This window comes from Rhea americana, unplaced genomic scaffold, assembly GCF_003343005.1.
Source record: "Rhea americana isolate MKP2758 unplaced genomic scaffold, rheAme1 scaffold_131, whole genome shotgun sequence".
Lineage (NCBI taxonomy): Eukaryota > Metazoa > Chordata > Aves > Rheiformes > Rheidae > Rhea > Rhea americana.
Window position 1 is genome coordinate 1,566,363 of NW_028185384.1, and position 18,803 is coordinate 1,585,165.

Below are 18,803 nucleotides of genomic sequence, written 5' to 3' on the forward strand. Positions count from 1 at the left end.
GAGCGGGGCTTTTCACGCACTGAAMGCGATGCAGGAGTTTGCAGTCAAGCCTAAAGCTTAACCCTTTGAGGTAGCAAAAACGTTTTGTTACCAGGCCTTCACTGCTTCCCGTGGACTTGTGTACTTCGGAAGTTCACCTCCACCTCTTCAGAGGTGYGGACATTTTAAAACACCCCAAAAGACACTGTTCTTTTGGAAAAAGAGAAGTGCAAGACCTTCATAAAAGCAATTCTCAACATTGCATGTAAAGCTACTTGAAGGATCRAGCTTAACTAACTAGTGGCTTGCCCTCCTTTCCAGAGGCTTATTRTTTTTCTAGAAACAACATTTAGGTTAGCTCATCTTCCCAGCAGGGACTGCCGGCATCTCTGATGCCCAGCGCCAAGCGCTCRTGGGACCCGTTTGGAGGCATGTGAGAAGATCATGGAGAATGATAACAACCTTGCGAGACTCCCGTAACGAGCACATCACCCAACACTTGCAGATCAGGCAGCAAAACCTGGCAGACTTTTGAAGGACCTTTCCTGCCAAAACAAGCCCAACAACGTTTTCAAGCCTGCAGAAAGTCCATTAAATAATTTAAGAACYTCAGTGCCACCACCCCAAAAATGAACACCCAGGCTCTCTCACCACTTATATCTGTATAATTAGTTATCACAGTAGTAGCAAATGACATTCCCAGTGCTGCTGAAAACCACAGCTAACTGGAAAATGAAAAACAGGAAATCACTGCAGAGCAGCATTTTCCATCCAAATGTTGATACTAAAGCCTCCCAGCCAGCCAGCAAGTCAATAAAGGAGAAGAATGATGAAACAAAGATTTTCTGTGGGCTTTTTTCAACAATTCATTTTCAAGCTGAACAAATACAGTGGCTTTTCAAATTTTAAATTAGAGGCTGTAGACTTAAATTAGCTCTTTGAAAGAGTTCTTGATCCAAAACTAACACGGAGGACAATTTTAAAACTCTGTGCTCTCATTAGCTTTACAAACCAAGACGCTTTCCAACTGATTTTTCACTCACACAGTTTTTTTCAGAAACATAAATATTTTAGTCGTTTCCTTAAATAGATTTTGGGGGTTCATCAGAAAATTAAAAAAAAAAATCTTGCTACAATGGTACAATTTTGCTTTTAAAGTTTCAAAGAAGGAAAATAATCTGGTTTCCAGAGTTGCCTCTGACACATATCTAAACCTGTGAGGAAAGCTGCCTTTCGCCATAGTTCTATTTAATAAGTGTTTACTTAAAACAAAAACACATTTTGATAGAAAACCTTGSTTGAGTATCTGTGATCTCTCTTGTATGTTTTGGAGTTTCCAAGTGAAAGCATCTCACAAACAATTATTCACAAAAACACACATGTAATCCAATATCCCTACTCAGTACTGCACAGAGTCCTTCAAGGGACACACCAAAACCTATCTATAAAGTAAATACTAAGCGAACAGACAACAGAGGAAATTTCAGCTGTTAAAACAAAATAGTATTTAAAGCTATTTGGACATTTTGGCTAGAAATGTTTCAATTTCCAATACTTTGATTTCTTATGAACTTTCATTTCCCCCCTCCCTGCAACTTTTCCACAACTAGATCAGATCTCTGTTGGTGTTTGCAGAACTCTGCCGGATCAAATATCTCTAGGTAGCAATTGTCTGCCTAGAAATATTTGTTCATTATCAGATAGCAGCATCCAGTCAAATATCAGCATGTAGATGATGGGAAATCATCAGGAATTTAATCACAGCTGGAACCTGAAGTTTGTCGTGTTACAGAAAGACTTCTGTATTGGAAATACATTAAGCTTATAATGTAAAAAACAAAATTAAACTCATAGTAAATCATAGAGGGAAAACTGAGAACACATATTAATAGCTAAACAAAACACGGTGGGGGGGGGGCATATTCCAGGAGGCAGTCTCAATCTAAACCAAGAGAAATCAAAATTTCAGAACAGTATTTCTAAACCTATCACATTCAGAGTACCTAGCATCCTGCCCTTACGACCACTCTTCCTGCCACCATCAGTTTCACAACCAYGCCTAAAATTAAGAACTAAGGAGAATATAGTACAGGAACGTTGGGATGAGGAGAGATATTTGCTCTTGGAGCTTTAACCAAATAGCTACACAGTGCTGACGTACAAAAAGCTTTCTGCAGCCGTGTGCCGGCAGATGGCCTGGGCTCCAGCAGGTTAAACCCATCACGAAGCAAAGCAAACACATCGAAGTACTCCAGAAGCTTCTGCAAGTCAAGAAAATCCCCTCAAAGTTAGGTGCCCCTCTATCAGTCCCAGAACTAACCCATAAGTCTGCACCATTTGGGTCTCTGAAGTCGCATATATTTTAAGATTCACCTGACAGAGTGTGTGCAATTTGGAGAGGGGAAACAAAAGATCCAAGTTTCCACATTTATATAGTCACAAAGCAATCAGTATTCTTTTTTATTAAAAAAAAATCTATTTTATTTTTATTAAGTATTCAGGTGACTAAACTGCTAGCTTAGACCTCTAACTATTTGTTTAAATGTTATATAACACGTAAATATATTTGTTTAGATAATATTAACCATATTAGRTGATATATACAGCAAAAACTTTCTTTTTGAAGTATTTCAAATTTTGAACCAGTTTTCCTAACTTGATGCGTGGACAGTAACACTTGTGTGAGCTATTCAGAACTTTTCATCTCCAACAGCTACATACAGTCACATAATTTAGAGTCACATGCAAAATTTATCATTAAACCTACAGTGACARACTATTTTGTTAAGAGTGAGAGCCATACTACTGCTGACTAGATCACTTATTGGTACTAGTTCTCTGCAGGTTAGTCTGAGATTTTTTTTTTTCAAATTTATCCTATTTTGTACTAATGCATGGGATACATTCACTGCAGTTCTCATTTGTTTCCTCTGTAGCTCTTGGGACTGACTGCATTGCAATCCCAACACTTCAAACATGCCAACCCAGAACATTTCAAATGTTGCTGTTAAAACATTGATCATAGGAACCAGAGAGATTGCCATTAAAAAAGCAACAGCTTTCAGCAACAATTAAAACAAAGTAGACTGGAATACCGCAATATTACAAAAACATCTGCACATGCTTCCAAATCACTACTCTAGGGTAAGTGTAGCCAAAATACACGAGATTAAGGGCCGTGCTAATGACTAGGACTTCACTCCATGGAATCTGATGACAAACCTTCTGATATCAAAGCAGGCTGAGTTTGCCTGAATTTAATTAATCTTTCTTATTCTAGTATTGTGATTTTGTTCCAAGAGACTTCTGTTTGTGAGCATCCCCATCCAACTTCAGTGGGAACAGCCACAAGACTTCTGACCAGAAACATGAAAAAAAGCTGCAGAACCTGTCCTAAAGTACTGCTATTTCTAAACTGAACTTCACAAAGAACTGGCCATTTCCTTATAACACCAAGCAGCATTAGGAGAAGAAAAAGTGTGATAAGAACTTTCCAAAGTATTTACTTACAGTACACGTCCACTCTTATGGACTTTATAGCTGGCGAACCCAAGCCGTTTTCGGCCTTACAGTAGTAGCGGCCTCCTTGATGTCGCTGGATATTGGTTATCCTCAGAGTTTCATTGAAGACACTCGAGTCTTGAAATCTGTCAGAGGCACTTCCTGCTGTTTTGGTCCACCTGATCTGAGCAAGCACCAAAAAAGATTGTTACTTTAAGTCAGCTGTTTGTAAAAATGAGCATAGCCTAGATCTCCACTGAACAGAGAGTCACGGGTACAGTGGCCAGGGTTTTACATCGGAGAACTCAGGGAACTTCTCCGGAAAACTCAGGAGCACAGACTTACAATCAAACACTTCATCCAAGAGGCCTTGGACTGTAAGCTCRTATTTATCACCTTATCTTAGCAATAGCTGATTATTTTTGATGGAAAAACCCCACAGAAAATAAATGCTACCAGGCAGAGATGTGCAAAACAGCTCAAGCTATTTCCAGTGACACCAGCTTCAATGGCTGCAGAAAAATTCTCCATTTACAACAAGCAGAGCTCACTAGAAGAATCTGGCCTACTGGTGCACTGAACATGGATAGCTTTCACTGAAATCACATTAATGAAAGATGACGGCACACTGGAAAAGGCTCTTAAAACAGTTGATGTACTATGATTCTATGAATTATCTTTTAGGAGCTGTAACACCCAATTTCAAGCAGTTAAAGGATCAACAGCTTGAAATTGCAACAAAATATGAACACAGATACTTCTTTAAATAGTATTTTTTTTAAAAAAAAAATCATTTACAGCAATTATAGTCTCTTACTTTTCAATGCAAGCATTTCTAATCCCCAAACAGTTAGAAYGTCTGTCCACTACAAACAACGGCCTTCTTCAAACACAGCCACGCGTAAGAGAAAATGAAATAGAGAAATACAGAGTCACTATTGTACTGACTCAGTAAAAAACTCTGCATAACCCGCTGAATAAACAAAGGAAGTTCAACCATTCATGAAAGTTGCAAAAGACACACAGGGCAGCAAAGAAAACTCTCCAGCCTGAGCCTAATATTCATCGTCATCACCCAGTCTGCTAAATTCACAGCTTCCAGCAGCGATATGGGCTGATCAGCAGACATCGGAAAATAACTTTCCATTTTATGCCCGATGGGAATGCAAAACATCTGTSGAAATTAGATATCAGTAACTTGCCACATTAACTACAAAACAGGCCTCAGGTGAAAGACCCCAAAAGTGAGTTCTTCCTCAGATCACCACCATGCAGCTGAGAAAGTGTCTTTATTCAAGGAAACCTTGGGGGTGGGGGGGGGAGAGAAAAAACAAGAAAGGAAATTATATTAGAGGAATATGGGAAGCAAAGTCCCAGATGCAAATCGTATTAGTAAGTGGGAACCCTCAGTATTGGCAGATGGCAATTGAAACTGAAAGCAAGATCAGGCACAACAAAATAAATCCATTTGTGCAAGGTCACGATAGTCACTAGAACCTGCTCAGCGGAGCTCCGATGCCCACATTTGGTCCAGTGAACCTCACTTTAGACTATACTCACTCGGCTCCCGGATACGATGGGGGACTGAACACCTAGCTCGGAGGTGGATGTGCACCTAGCTAACAGCCAAGGCCAGACAAGTCCCAGCCTACGCAACTCAATGCACTAAGCCACCTGCCCCAACAGACCAGATCACCAGAGTCCCCACGTCTCCCTTCCGCAGCTTTTTGYGCCCATTTCACACTCACCCTGGAGGGAAGGGGCCATCAGGCTGTTTCATTTGTGAAACGCGTTCACAAGGTCAGTGAAAGCAGTGTGCCTGGGTGGGCACGTACACAAGACATCAAACGTCTCTAGAGCCCAAGTCTGACACGGAGCTTCCTAGAACTGTGACTTGTATGTACCTATATTCCACCTCTTTTCCATCGACTACAGAATTTTAAGTACTTTCCAGAAACTGATGAGGATTATAAAGATAGAAACAAGTAAAGAGACTTCTCTGTCAAAGAAATATCTTAATTTCCCACTGACTCAATGAGCAGGGAAAGCAATGTTCAAATTCCAGATCCAAATTAGTATCTTTAAGGTAGGTTTTTCYAGTAAACAGAGGCCACAAAGGGTATGCTTGCATAAAGATGAGGTTTCTCCATCCTGTGAAACCTCTTGAGGCTCTGCCTTCTCCCCCTCCAGCCACTAATTCTGTCAGAATGCAGGCCAAAACTTAATATATAAAAATGAGATTTACATACACAGAAAGATAATAGAAATTTGGCCATCACTTCMCAGGCTGTGGTCCTGACATAGCAAATTGTCCAAAGATAATCAGCTAAGCCATAGTTTAAAAAAATGACATTTAGATATTCATTTGTTGGGAGTTGCTAGGCAGGATGTTGACCAGCAACCTCAAGCTGATGTTGGCCCAGTTTGGCCAATGYGTTCCCATCCTGGCAGCACCATCACCACCTGTGGGTGCCCAGGAGCGGTAACACTGCCCAGCCCTGATTTGGGACCGGGGTCTGGAGCTYGAAAGAGGCAAGAGCACACAGTTGGGCAGGTGTCAGCCTCCCTCTCATCAGAAATTTCTCCTGCATAAGAGAAACCTTTCACAAAAGGTACCAAATTCATCACCAGCCACAGTCCTATGGAGATTCTTCTCCCCTCCAAACGATAGGCTGGAGCTTCAGAAGCTGAAATTACAGCAAGTAATACTCCCTCAAATTTTTCATCTCCTTGTGGCTTGTTAAATTCCTAAGCCCAAGTGGCTCTACCCCCTTGTCGGGTGACCTGCTTAACTCTCCGATGGTTTTGCCGTTTTGGAAKAAAGCAAATACGCCAGGCTCCCCATCTACAATATTCTGGCTGCATGCAAGAGAGACACTATTAGAAGTGCTATATTTACCAGACTCAATCTGTCTGTACTTCTATTATAAACCCTTGGCTCCAGGGCTTAAATCATCCATAAAAATGTGCTGCAGGATAATTTTGGAACACACAGTCAGCTTTAGCATTCTGCAGAATACAACTTCACCATGTATATTTCAAATATTTAAACACTATTTCAAAATAGTGTTTAAGGGCTTCACTGAATCTCTTGCATGTGTAATTTCCCTATACTCCCTATATTTTCTCTATACATAATCATAATTGTAAAAATAGTTCTGCTAGCTGTTTAACTGGAAAAAAAAATAGCAAGACATTCTTCTTTCTCCCCTTCCTCTCCTACAAAGAATTTAGCTTGCCTTGACAGAAGAATATACAATTTAAATAATGTTTTATATCTGTATTATCAGCATCTGTAAAACTAGTAATTTTTAAGAATATAGTCAACTTAATTTAGCCAGTGTCAGTTTTACCTTTTGTATGAACTCATCTTCTCCCTGCCTGCAACAAGCTTCATGTGCATATATTTATCTTGTCCTTGTCATAAGGCATTTCAACATGAAACTGTTTGGCTCTACACAGAAGTAGATTTTTCAACTTTAAAAATACATATACATGTATGACTTAGAGGGAAAAGGAGTATTTTTAACCAATAATCTTGTAGTGTATGGAACAGTGCCTGAAGAATAAAAGGAACAGAGTCAACTAGATTCTCTTTCAAAAGAGCCTCCACAAATTTAATTGGTCTGATTTAATTTCAGTTCATTATTTACCTTAGGTTTAACTCGACGTACACACAAAAATAAGCTGGTAATACTGTATTGCTGTTTATTGAATGAACTAAGTAATCAAAAAATTGGGTCCAGGAAAGGCAGATGAAAGCCTCAAGACCTCCTAAGACCAAACAGGCGACGCTCAGCTCGCCAGCGGCTTCGGCGCTGCGCGTCCCAGCGCGTGCCTTGCAGAGGGGCCCATCTGCTGTCAAGAAAGTGAGACCATCAAACCCACCCGTGGAGCTGGCACCTCTCCCAGCTCCGGAGCCAAAGCCCTCACCGCTGCCTCATTTGGCGACCTGCGGAGGAGCTGCCACCCCAGCAGGGAGGGTATCCCCATTTTCCAGATGGGAACAGGGGTGAAGGGAGACCGTGGGCTCACAGCAAAACTTCTGGCAAGCTACTGGCCTCAAATCTCAAAATTGTTTTGACCCTTATTTCTGACAGAGTATTCAGAAGACTTCTAAGCTGCGTAAGAACGAAACACGTCGCTCAGAATCCCAGCGTTTTTACGTACCTTCGCCCAAAGCGCCTSCGCGCCCTGATGCACCTCCTGGACGTGGGTTTGCAGAGTCCGGTCCTCTGCTCAGACCTGCCAGGCTTCTCGCGCAGAAGCCAAGCGCCGCGCTCCGAGAGCCTGGTCGCGCGGCAAGCGAACGATCCCGCTCTGCCAAGAAGTCAAAGCTCCTCTCCCTCGTAATGCTCATTTTTAATTAGAAACTTCCCTCCGCACATCGTGGCTTATGCAAATCAGACTAATAAACATTAAGCCCTTACAGAGCTAGGTTCTCACGGGCTTTGAAGGACGCAGGTTTCCAAAGGGCTCGTCGCTACTCCGGCGCACRTTCGGGAACCCTGCCCAGACATCACCATTTATTCTGGCCCTTATTTATCAGCAGACGTTGGTTGGTTTCTTTTTTCCTTTCACATACACACATTTCAGTGAAACGTATGCAGAAGTCTGAGACAACTCACAAACAAGCCAATTAAAAATTATTCAGTTTAAAAAATGGCTACCTCGAGTAAGCTATGCGTATCATGATCTATGTACTCGTCTGATTTGTATCAGCCCATAAGTTCTCTGAACCATCAAATCTCTGGCACTATTTTATTGACTTAAGCAGATATTCTGGGATATGCGGTCATATTTCACCCTGCAGTTTCATTTTTCTCAGTGAGCTTTCCTGCAGCTTGGAGTAAGATTAATAGGGTTTAAATTTTTAGCCCACAAATGCAGATTCAAATAAATAAATATATTGAATTTTRCATAATTTTCTTAGCTTCAACAAACTATTCATGTTGAAAAAAAAGGAGAGCACAGTAAGAAAAGTATTTAATTTTGACTTCTTCAAAATGAAAAATTTTCATTGCAAGTACTGCTTTTGTCAAATCCAGTAAGCACTCAAATATCTTTAAAGTGATTTAGTTTGAAACAAAACATTTTGTTTGGTTCAAAACCAAGCAAACAAAACACCAAAGCATTGATTTCCTGAGAATTTTGTCATTTTTAAAGTTTTCCTTGCAAGGCACTGGGAGCGCCGGCTCCTTCAGCTGTGGCTCCCAAGCCGGGGCGCCGGGCTGGACGCACCAGCGGGAGCAGGGCAGATCCTCCAAGCGTAAAGCAACGCTCAAGCTGAGTATGAGTGGTGTTAAACCGCCCAAAAATACGGTTTGCAGAGGAAAAACTGTTCCACTGTTTCATTAGTTTTAAAGGCTTTTCTCAGTTGCTGCACCCAAACATGCACATGTTGTAATCAAAACTCTTGAAACTTAGGCATCTCACAGATTCAAGATGTCCAAACATCAAGAATTAAAAATTTCCTTTGGCTTAAAAACAAGCAAACAAAACCCCCACAACCCTTCTCTTCACTTCACATTCAAAGGCTGAAAACTTAATGCAGCTGAGTACAAGCACCAGAACCGCAAGCCTGACCTTGGATGCTTTCCACAGCATCATGCTCAGCCAAGTCAACCTCGGTTTCTTTATGAAAAGGCAGACCCCACGGAGACATCTATATGTACAATCTCAAAATATTCTGGAATAACCTATTACATGATTAAATGCACAAATTTCCTCTAATTTAAATGTAATATTGTCCTTTACGTATTTAATAGGTTTCACTGCTTCAAAAAAAATTAGCATATTTATACTGAATAACCAATAGATGTTTTACTATAAATATCTCAGTAAAGGATAGACTTTTTTTCATTCTGCATGGCAATAGATTATCTTCTCTAGCGTTACCTGGGAATGACTGAATACAATGAATTTCAGAGAGCCATTTTTTTTCTCCATTAAGATCAGTATCCTTTTAAAACTGTCAACAGTTGCAGGAATTACAAGGACCTTGCATGGTTTCTTGAAATAATCCTAACATTTGTGAATGATTTTTTTTATTCTCAGGTGKTTTTTTATTCAATAGCTTTAATTTGCTTCAAAATGAACTACAACTCTTCACCTGCGTAATAAAGAATATAATATAAGGGTAGAACAAGGCAGACATAGCAATACTTGAATTCTCAGTTATTAATTTTAATTTTGATCTTCCACTACAAATCACCAATCATAAATAAAGCCCCATAAGTTAAAATGCATGCAAATTCATTCACTATAGTTCTTAACTAGCTTAAAGAGAGATGAATAGAAGACATCCTGCAACTCGCAGCTATTCTCATTAGTGCAGAAACTAAAGTTGGTAATGATACCACAAAACAATCATTTAATGGACTGGGTAGAATTCACGTCTGAATGCCTTTCCTCCACTGCAAGCTAAATATCTTACTCTTTTGGTGACAGAATAAGGTTACTAACACCAAATGCTTCTACAGAGTCTAAAATAGCCATGGTTTTCAAAAAGAAAGCCTAGTATAATCCAACTGAGGAGCTGCAGGAGCAATATTACAGTAAGAGATGTGATATTCTGGAGGCAAGTCACGGGAAGAAGCGATAAGCAGCAAGTTGGATTTTCGATGAATATTCACCAATTGTTTTGTGGGAAGCAGGACCATCGACATGGCTGCTCTCCACTCGGCAGGAGCCCAGCACAAGTCCGCTAGCCTAGCGGACAGGTGTGAGTTCTAGAAGAGAAAGATTTAATTTAAAAAAAAAGTAAAATAGAAGCAATAAAATAAATCAAATGTCCTGTGTTAGCCTATAAGCCAATGGTGTGGGTCTGAGGAACAAGAATTCAGTTTGCTATTTAGTAGCACAAACTAAAAAGCGTTACTCTTTCTGCAACCCGTCTATAAAACAGTGCAGAACCTAATCAAACGGGAACACCTAAATATGTAGGTATAGGGTTTTCCCCTCCTTTTTTAAGGGTCCTTTTAGGTATCACTTCTGCTTCTCACTCTCTTGATCGTTGCCCACTCTCCATCCCTGCAAGACCCCTAGGAGAAACCAAGCATGCAAGAGAAGCGGCTTTACTGAGCACACCCGAACTGCCAGAGRCTTGCAGCAAGGAAACTCACAAAGACAAAAGAAATTCCTCTTCTTTCCGTTGTACTAATCTTGACTTCTGCCTGCGACAGTAATCAGGGGAGATATTTTCGGACAGACACGCAGCCTTTAAACTGACTGACGAGCRTCACAAATATACGTATCCGCCAACGAGAACCAAACGAGCCGCGGATGACACGGGTGAGGCTGCGCGCGTGGCCGAAATACGGTTCCCAGAAACGGGAACGCTGCTCGTGCACCGATGCTGAACACCCCAAGGCAGAGACAGATATCATTTTAGTACAGATAAGGCAGCAATAGATGGAAAAATGCATATGTTTTCATTCTGCATGACAGCAGAACACCACGCTTGCGCCTTTGGACGCTACAGTAAAAAAGTTTCAAAGGTCCTTAAAGCTCCCTGGAGGAGCCCAAGGAGCGCCCAAGGCACCAGGACTCCAACTGCCTTCCCACCCAGAGCAAACCACCAGGCAGCCCCCAAATTTGAACCCGCATCTTCAGAGATGAAAGTGTCACAGCTGCTGCCCAAGTCCACTGTGCCACCCTGGAACCTGCAGCAGAGACCTGGCCCACCTCCGCTTCACCAAATTAAATCCAGTTAACYGAACGTCATCAAACACGGGGTTCAAATGGCTCTTTTTCCTCTAGATTGTCTTCTGCAAATAGCACCGAGGTTATTGATTTCCTGCAATGCAATATCAGTATGTTTACTTAAACTAGCTCCCATTTCAAAAACTTCATAAAAATATAATCCAGAAAAACCACGCTGTACTTCAAACACAAATGATAGCAGAGGTCGTCGGTGTGCGTAGGGAGGCTGAGAAAAATCCCTTCAAAATACGAAAGGCTGATGACCACCACGCTCTGCCTTTAAGCCCRCTTCCGACTTTATCAGCATTTCCCCCAGCACAGCCTGCACCGCATCGCGGTGACGCAGTAAACCTGCRCACCCACCTTATTCCCAGACAAGTTCTTGAAATAAAACCCAAACCTTCATGTTCCGGTATTAGCCGTGCTGTATTTTTCTTCCACAGAAGGCAATGCTGAATGGCACCTTACAAATTCATTGAGCTAAAAATGTGAGCAAGATCMTGGGGTTTAATTCATTAACTGTCATGACAAAAAAGATGACATTTTGTTTTGCTTGAGAGGTGAGGAAATTGGGAAGGGAGCTAGCAGGGAGAAAAGGGAAAAAAGAAAAAAGTTTGCTGAGCAAGGGCTGGCAGGTCTTGGTGGCATTTCAGGCCAGAAGAGATCACCAGCTGCTGAGCACAAGTCACAGAGATTGCGTCAAGGCCCTGATTTCTCACAACGTAAGAAATGAGGGGAAACCCACTGAAATTATCAAGCAAGTTTAAAAGAAAAAAAAACAAAACATTGCCACAAATGCTTAACCATCACATCATGTTGGTGTGAAGGCCAAAAGTATAGATAAATATCCTCTCTTCTAAAAACGTTTTATGGAAGTTATATCTATCTATTGCTAGTTAACACAATCATCAGATGCAACTTGTTGCTTAGGAAATGCTGAAACCTCAAATATCCAGAATCCCAGAAGCTGGGAGACTAAACACATCCTCTTTTTACTCCCAAGTGTTGGACAAGAGTCAGGACCGTGGACACTTGGGTTAACCCGGTATGGAAGTTCTTAAGTCGATGTTTGAAAATGCCAGTGAAAAATGCCAGAAGCAGCTGGGCTTTCATGTTTTTGTGCCTGTGTACGGATTCTTTTTTCTTTGTTTCACAGGATGAAGAAGTGACAAAGTCTCCATCAGACAGTGAAAGTATCTGAAAAAAAGGTGAAAAAAGGACTCATTCTCTCCTTTCCCGCATCTGGCACAGCTGATAAGGATTCTGYAAGAGCTTTGCTGGGGAAAAAGAAACTGAGCCTGTGTTTGAATCCTACTGACTTTGAGCTGTTTTGCTTATTTTTGATTCAGAAACCAGTGAAAGGAAAATGGATCAAAACCACAGCAATCACAAATAGCACCATTCATGTCGGCTTGTACTTTCCTGGCATACCTTTAAATGACTCCCACAAGCGCCAAAGAAAGGGATCTGGGAACAGTTCCCACGTATCAAGAGAACTGCAAATAAATATCAAGACAAAAAAAAAAAGTTTGGTTCAGCTTGTAACTAGAAATAAAAAGACAAGATTAAGCAGAATTTTCGACTGAAAGCTAAAGAAAGCATCAGAAGATTAAGAAACAATGAGCTAATTTCCAAAGGGAACCAAAGATAGCATCAGACCAGCAAATCTTTATAAAACTTAAAAGACGATAGCCCAAGAAAGAGAGGCTGCAGGCCTGGGCGAGGTGCCCGCGATGCAGGCGCGCTCCATCCCCGCAAGCTCGTCCTTCCCTGGGGAAGCCTGCCGCGATTCGGGGCGTCTCGCTCCCTCTCCGGGCAGGACCCAGCGCCAGCGAACGCCGGCGGGCCGGGAGCGTGCATCCCTCCTACAGCACCGCGGGCAAGAAAYCAGAAGCAGAGGAACTGGCTTTGGCCTTCCCCTTCCACTTGCATTAAGAAATCAGAATTACAAAGACAAGGCAAAACAGAACAGAAACCCTCCGAACCACACACCCCAACTAACTGCCAAAAACCGCCCCACCGAGGTCAGAACATTATTGCCAGAGACCAAGAGAAACAAAGATTATAGCACCGCTTTCTGCTTTGCTTTAATTTTCACCGTCCTTTTGCAAGGAGATGACAGAATACCAGAGGCAGCTGAACTAAGCTGAACTTCAGTCTGCCAAAAATTAAATGGCCAGATCCTCTCCAGCTATCCAGGGCTGGCTGGCTCTGAAAGTGGTCACACGGCAAGGATGTGCGTTTTCTTTTTTTTTTTTTTTTTTTAACAATTGTGATTTCACTGATTTGGACACTGTGCCAATACCCTTCACTTTACAAGAGATTTTTAGTTAATTATGTATTTACCTATTTAGCATAATTGTCTTCAATTATATAATTAGTGTTCATATGTGTAATCATTTGAACATGTAATTATATCTAATTACACCATTAAAACCTGCAAGTCATAAATATCTTTATCATTTTGATTGATAGATGTACAAGGAGGAAAAAAAAAAAGCCTCACTTGTTATTTTTATCTCCTGGATCCTGAAATCTGCAAGAGTAAGAGGATTCAGCCTATAATGTTGTTATAATTATTTATAAGGACCTCTCARGACTCGGCCAAGGTTATACCTTTCTAGCAGATGCAGAAAAATTCAAACCACTCATTCAAACCAAAGGAACAAACACTCACCCAGTGCAGTAAGATTCTTCTGCAAAAAAAGCACTAATAGGAATAACCTAGGAAATATTTATTGTTTAGTGTCAAATTGTGCCCTTGCTGTTTTACAGAATAACAGCCCATGTATAAAAGGATAATACAGAACAAAATGCACATAAATTGTTCCTGCTTGTCCTGATGGAAGACACTGTTATATCCTAGAGTGCAATTTCACTTTTGAAGCTCCCTGTACTTTTAAGCAACCTTTAACAGATCCAACAGAGCAATACTTTATAGAACACTAACACTGTTTAGTTCTCGTTAGTTTGTTTTAATAGCTGCCAGGTTTTACACTGTGTGCCTTGTAGTACAGTACCAGAACAAATACCTGGTGCATACAAACTAGGACAGTGACAGCTGAGTCTTCTTCTTTTTAATTGCTTTTGGCTAGGAAGACAAACATTTGCACACAGATTAAATAGTTAAGCTCATTTAAAGTTCAATTTTTCCCTCTTCTGGTTCAATTTCCTTCCTTTACCAATATACAGAGCAATCTATTAAGAAAAAAAAAACAAAAACAAACAAAACAAACAAACAAACAAACAAATGTGTCTGAGCCGACTCCAAAAGCTGCAGGGGAAAAAAGGCTAACATAACAAGAGCTCTTCAAGAACACTTGGGAACAAGCCTTCATGACACAGTATCCTTCAGCAGAAAGCATGTTTTCCTTACAGCCTGATAAACTTACTTGCGTTCTGCAGAACTCCGAGATGCAAGTGCCCAGGTGGATGTCACCAAAAATAGATCTAGCGCTTCCAAGATCAGCCCCTCCCAGCCGCGAGAGGCTGAAGGAGAACTCAGCCTAYAATGCAACTACATCAGCCAGGAGAACGTGGTAACAACAGAGAGAACAAAACAGCACAGMAGGAACAGGGTAGCTTAGCAGAAGCCACCCGACTCCTTCGCTTTTTCACCAGACACCTCAGAGCAACTAGGTTGGAACTAGTTGCATTTCTTCCGTTCAAATGCAAATGCTGCTATCTCAAGAACCTGCATTAGAAGTGAGGCTACTGCTTCTGGTCCTGAGGTGTCATCCATTACTGCTCTGAAAGCACTGTCTTTAAGATAACATGGAGATATGCAGAAAACAGTACAGTAAGTACACTGTACATAAAACTGTACTATGTTCCAGAACCAGCCGGGATGCCTATCAACTAGAAAGCACCAGCGTCAGCGTTCACTCATACCGTGCCTTCTGGAAGCCACTAATACACGTTTGGACTTTTGGCTCTAATACACTTTGTTACTGGAGAGGAAATCAGGCAGGAAATCAAACGTGGTCTCTACCCATGAACACTTCTTGCTGCTGTGGGAGGAAAAAACACTAGGAAGCGACTGCTCTGAGCTATTGCTCCTGCATGTAGGAGAACGTCCCTTCCATCATATCCACAGCCATGGAAATGCTGATTCCCTGTTCTGCTCCASAATAACATCAACTGTTTTATTAAAAGCTATGTTTTCACGGACCAGTTGTCTGCCCAAAATGTACCTGTACTTCGTGCAGATCTGCTCTGCTTATGTTGCTAGGTTGTCCAGGTTACTACGTTATCTCTTTATTCATGAAATAGCTGCTTTTTCRCTTTTTCAATGAGACTTAGTTTTGACTATGAAACCAGTATGTGCAACAGCCAAGGAAAGACAGCTGCTTCCTCACCTGGGCTGCCATCTCCCAGAACCGTGCGTCCATCCCATCAGCCAGCCTCTCACATTTGTTTAAGGTCCATTAAGGAAAAGAAAAACAAAAAGAAAAAAAAAAAGGACAGCCACAAATTAAAGATTATGAAGTGCAACTTTGGCAGAAGATGCAAAGAAAGAGGAGAAAAAAAGAGCCAATCCACTCAGAGGGAAAACATCCATATTTCAGTAGCCTGGAAAATTTTGCTCTTTTCGTTCTGGTGATGGGAGACGTGCGCTCTGAGCTCCCTGGAAACTTTCTGTAGGGGATTTCTGGCAGCTTCCAAGCTCCCAAAAGGGTCAATATGAGGCTGATACAGTAAAAATCACCAACCTGCATATCATTTCCAGCTCCACATGATTCTCTGATAGCCTCATTTCAGGGATTGCTGATACTCTAGCAGGTCTAAACTCTATATTCTTGATAGAGAGTGCAACTGAAATACATACTTCACTCACCCTGATGCTGCATTTATCCTGATTTAAGTTGACCTCTTTCTCCTACCATTTCCAAGCCCCTTTTAGAAACTTTCAAATGTATTTCTTGTTGAGAGACAGCAGCCTCCTGGAATCAGGAGAATCAGCAGGATACAACTGGTCACATTATTCAGAATGAAACAACCGAGGAGTTCAGTTTCTTTATTGACTTGCAAACCATGTGTCTTAATGTTATTCAACCTATCATTTGCCAGGAGCTGGATTATGAACACATTTCTGCCTGTGGCACATTAACAAAATATTCAGTGGGACTGAGCTGTCAGCAGCCGCGCCTGACTTGCTATAGCAAAATGTCATTCAAGGCTGGATTACATTTTATTTTATAGTTACTAGCCACAATGAGTGATGAARCAAATAAAAAAAAATGGACAACAGACATTTAAGTCTGGATGCAAATTCATGGGGAGCAGAAAAAGAACAACCAGACATTTAGCAAACATTTATACATACAAGGAAAATAGCAGAGCCATGGTTTTCTCCAGATGAAGACCCTGCCCATGACATGAACAAATATTAATAATCCACCATCAGAAAGTTCAGAAAGTCTTTGCCAGAACTGTGTGTGAAAACACTTCTTATTTTTGTTGACAAATTCTAAATGTAACAGAGGCTGTATTCCAGCGGAAAAACAGCCAGAGATAGCTATTTTTAATTTACAAAGCTTAGCCCCAAGAACAGCCTACCACAAGGCTGGGCAGATATTCTGGACTCCAAGCAGGGAACAGAATCTTTGTGTCCATGAAGATGGAAGCGCTCATCTCCTCAGCGCCCATCACCAGTGCGGGAAGGAAGACGACGACCAGGCATTTTGCAGGCCCAGACTATCCTGTCTAGCTCCAGGCATCAGGGAACGCCTGCGTGCCGGAAGGGCACGTGCACCAGGTGGCAGTGAAGATGCTGGACCTTCCTTGTTACTGCTCCCAATGAACTCAATGCTCCTTGGCATGATAGAAAAGACGATAAATAGCTCCCACACTCCAAAAGCAACTCCACCAAGCCCTGTTCTTGTAGATTCTTCCTGTTTGTAGACACTACTAGGAATTAATTACAATTTAACTACAAGTTTTTAATACTGAGTTACTACTAGACAAGGACTTAAGGTCCAAAATATTTTTGTGAGGAATGCTTTCTTCAGTGGCTTCCCTCACCCCAGGTTGCTCTTCAGGAAGGCTAGGTTCTTACTGCCTTCACCGTCAACATCACATTCAAAAGAAATCGTTGGGTCTCAGCACCTCTGAACCTCCCTCCTTCCTCACCCGTTTCCAATCTCTGTGCTAATCTCCTCTTCCAGCTCCAGCAGACAAGCTTCTTGCCAAGCAGTAAGGGAAGTGAATCAGATACACGTAACTRTGGCACCTCGTAAGAACACCACTATGTAAAATGCATCTAAGTTACTCGGTGGCATTAACGTAACCTCCTCTAAGGTCTCGGGATAGAAACCTCCCTTCACCTGACTAGCATTTGCAAAGAAAGARTTTATATTTTAATGGATGGAGTGCCAGAAAATGTAAAAAGCAGCATTTCAGAAAACAAAACAAAAACTCACATGATGGTCTCTTTGATCAGCTGCAAGTGAAACATAAAAGGCTTCTCTGAGGTAAAGTGGATACTACGTTTTCTTTTTAATTGATAGGAATTCTTATTAACTATTGATGTGGCCCAAAAAAAAGCAATTTGTGGGGAGAGGGATTACTTCCACAGAAACAGCTGTTTTCTTATTACATTCTGCATATTATTATTACAATAATTGTACTCGCCTGGAAAACTGATGATGATTTCATACGACTACTCAGTTCACTGAAAGACTTTACAAATGTTCAGTGAACACCTGACAAAATGCAACCTGACTCATGACTAAATTAGCCTGCATTTTATGCTGAAAAGACCTCCATAAATGCTTTGCTCAATAAAGCTCACATTTATCTGTGAAATGCACGCTTTTTTTCCCCATTCTTCAGCACTAAAAGAAATATGTGATTAAAATTTACACGCTATTTTTGTTGCTGACGCTATGAACAGGTTATTTCATGTTTTCCTCCTGAAGTACTGCACCTGAGCTCGCGCCTCGACACAACGCTGCAGATCCGTTCAGTGCTCAGCACCACCCTCCCGTGGGCTRCCTGGCAAGAGGAATAAACGTGAAAAGTCAGAGACGGAAATCACAGTATCCACACTGAGGGGGCAGCACTGAAAGACCAGAAAGCAAGAGACTCCTGGAGTTGCACCAGGCACCTTGGGATGGGGCTACTCCTGCATCTGAACGCATAGGCAAGCGAGCGCGAGACGTGCTCTAGCACTTCCTGGTAAAAAATAAGTGCAAGTAAGGGTCTGACACACTCAGTCTTCTCTTTTATGACGACTTCTTCCCTCCTGTTGTTTTTAAAGCTAMACTCATGAGGCCTAGCAAAAGCTGCTGCTGACTTGGGTTAAAACATGGTTATACCAATATTTCCTTAGTTATATTCTTCACGCCTCTGAGCAGTATCTAGGGCATGACCAGCATGCAAGGAAAAAGACGTGGAAAGGACAAAAATAAGAGTAATAAATGAAAATCTAGACCTTACTCTTTTTCAGATAGCAGAACACTTCACAAAGAATCAATCTCTCTCTCTCCCCCCCCCCCAATTTGATAACTTCACACCTTTCTGCTTCTCCAAACAGGCTCTGCATTTTTTTGGGGAAACACAGACATCTCATCACACAGAAAGGTGCTGCTCAACATGTGAACAGGGGCCTCTTCTGT

At 41.5% G+C, this 18,803-nt stretch overlaps 1 protein-coding gene across 1 annotated transcript in view; it reads right to left on the reverse strand.

Moving 5' to 3' along the window:
• The window catches only part of MDGA2 (MAM domain containing glycosylphosphatidylinositol anchor 2), a 209,667-nt gene that overhangs the window by 179,197 nt on the left and 11,667 nt on the right, over nucleotides 1–18,803 (reverse strand). Inside the window, exon 3 of the mRNA XM_085297875.1 lies at nucleotides 3,490–3,664. Coding sequence (XP_085154001.1) covers nucleotides 3,490–3,664 — 175 coding nt within the window. The remainder of the gene's footprint in view (nucleotides 1–3,489; nucleotides 3,665–18,803) is intronic.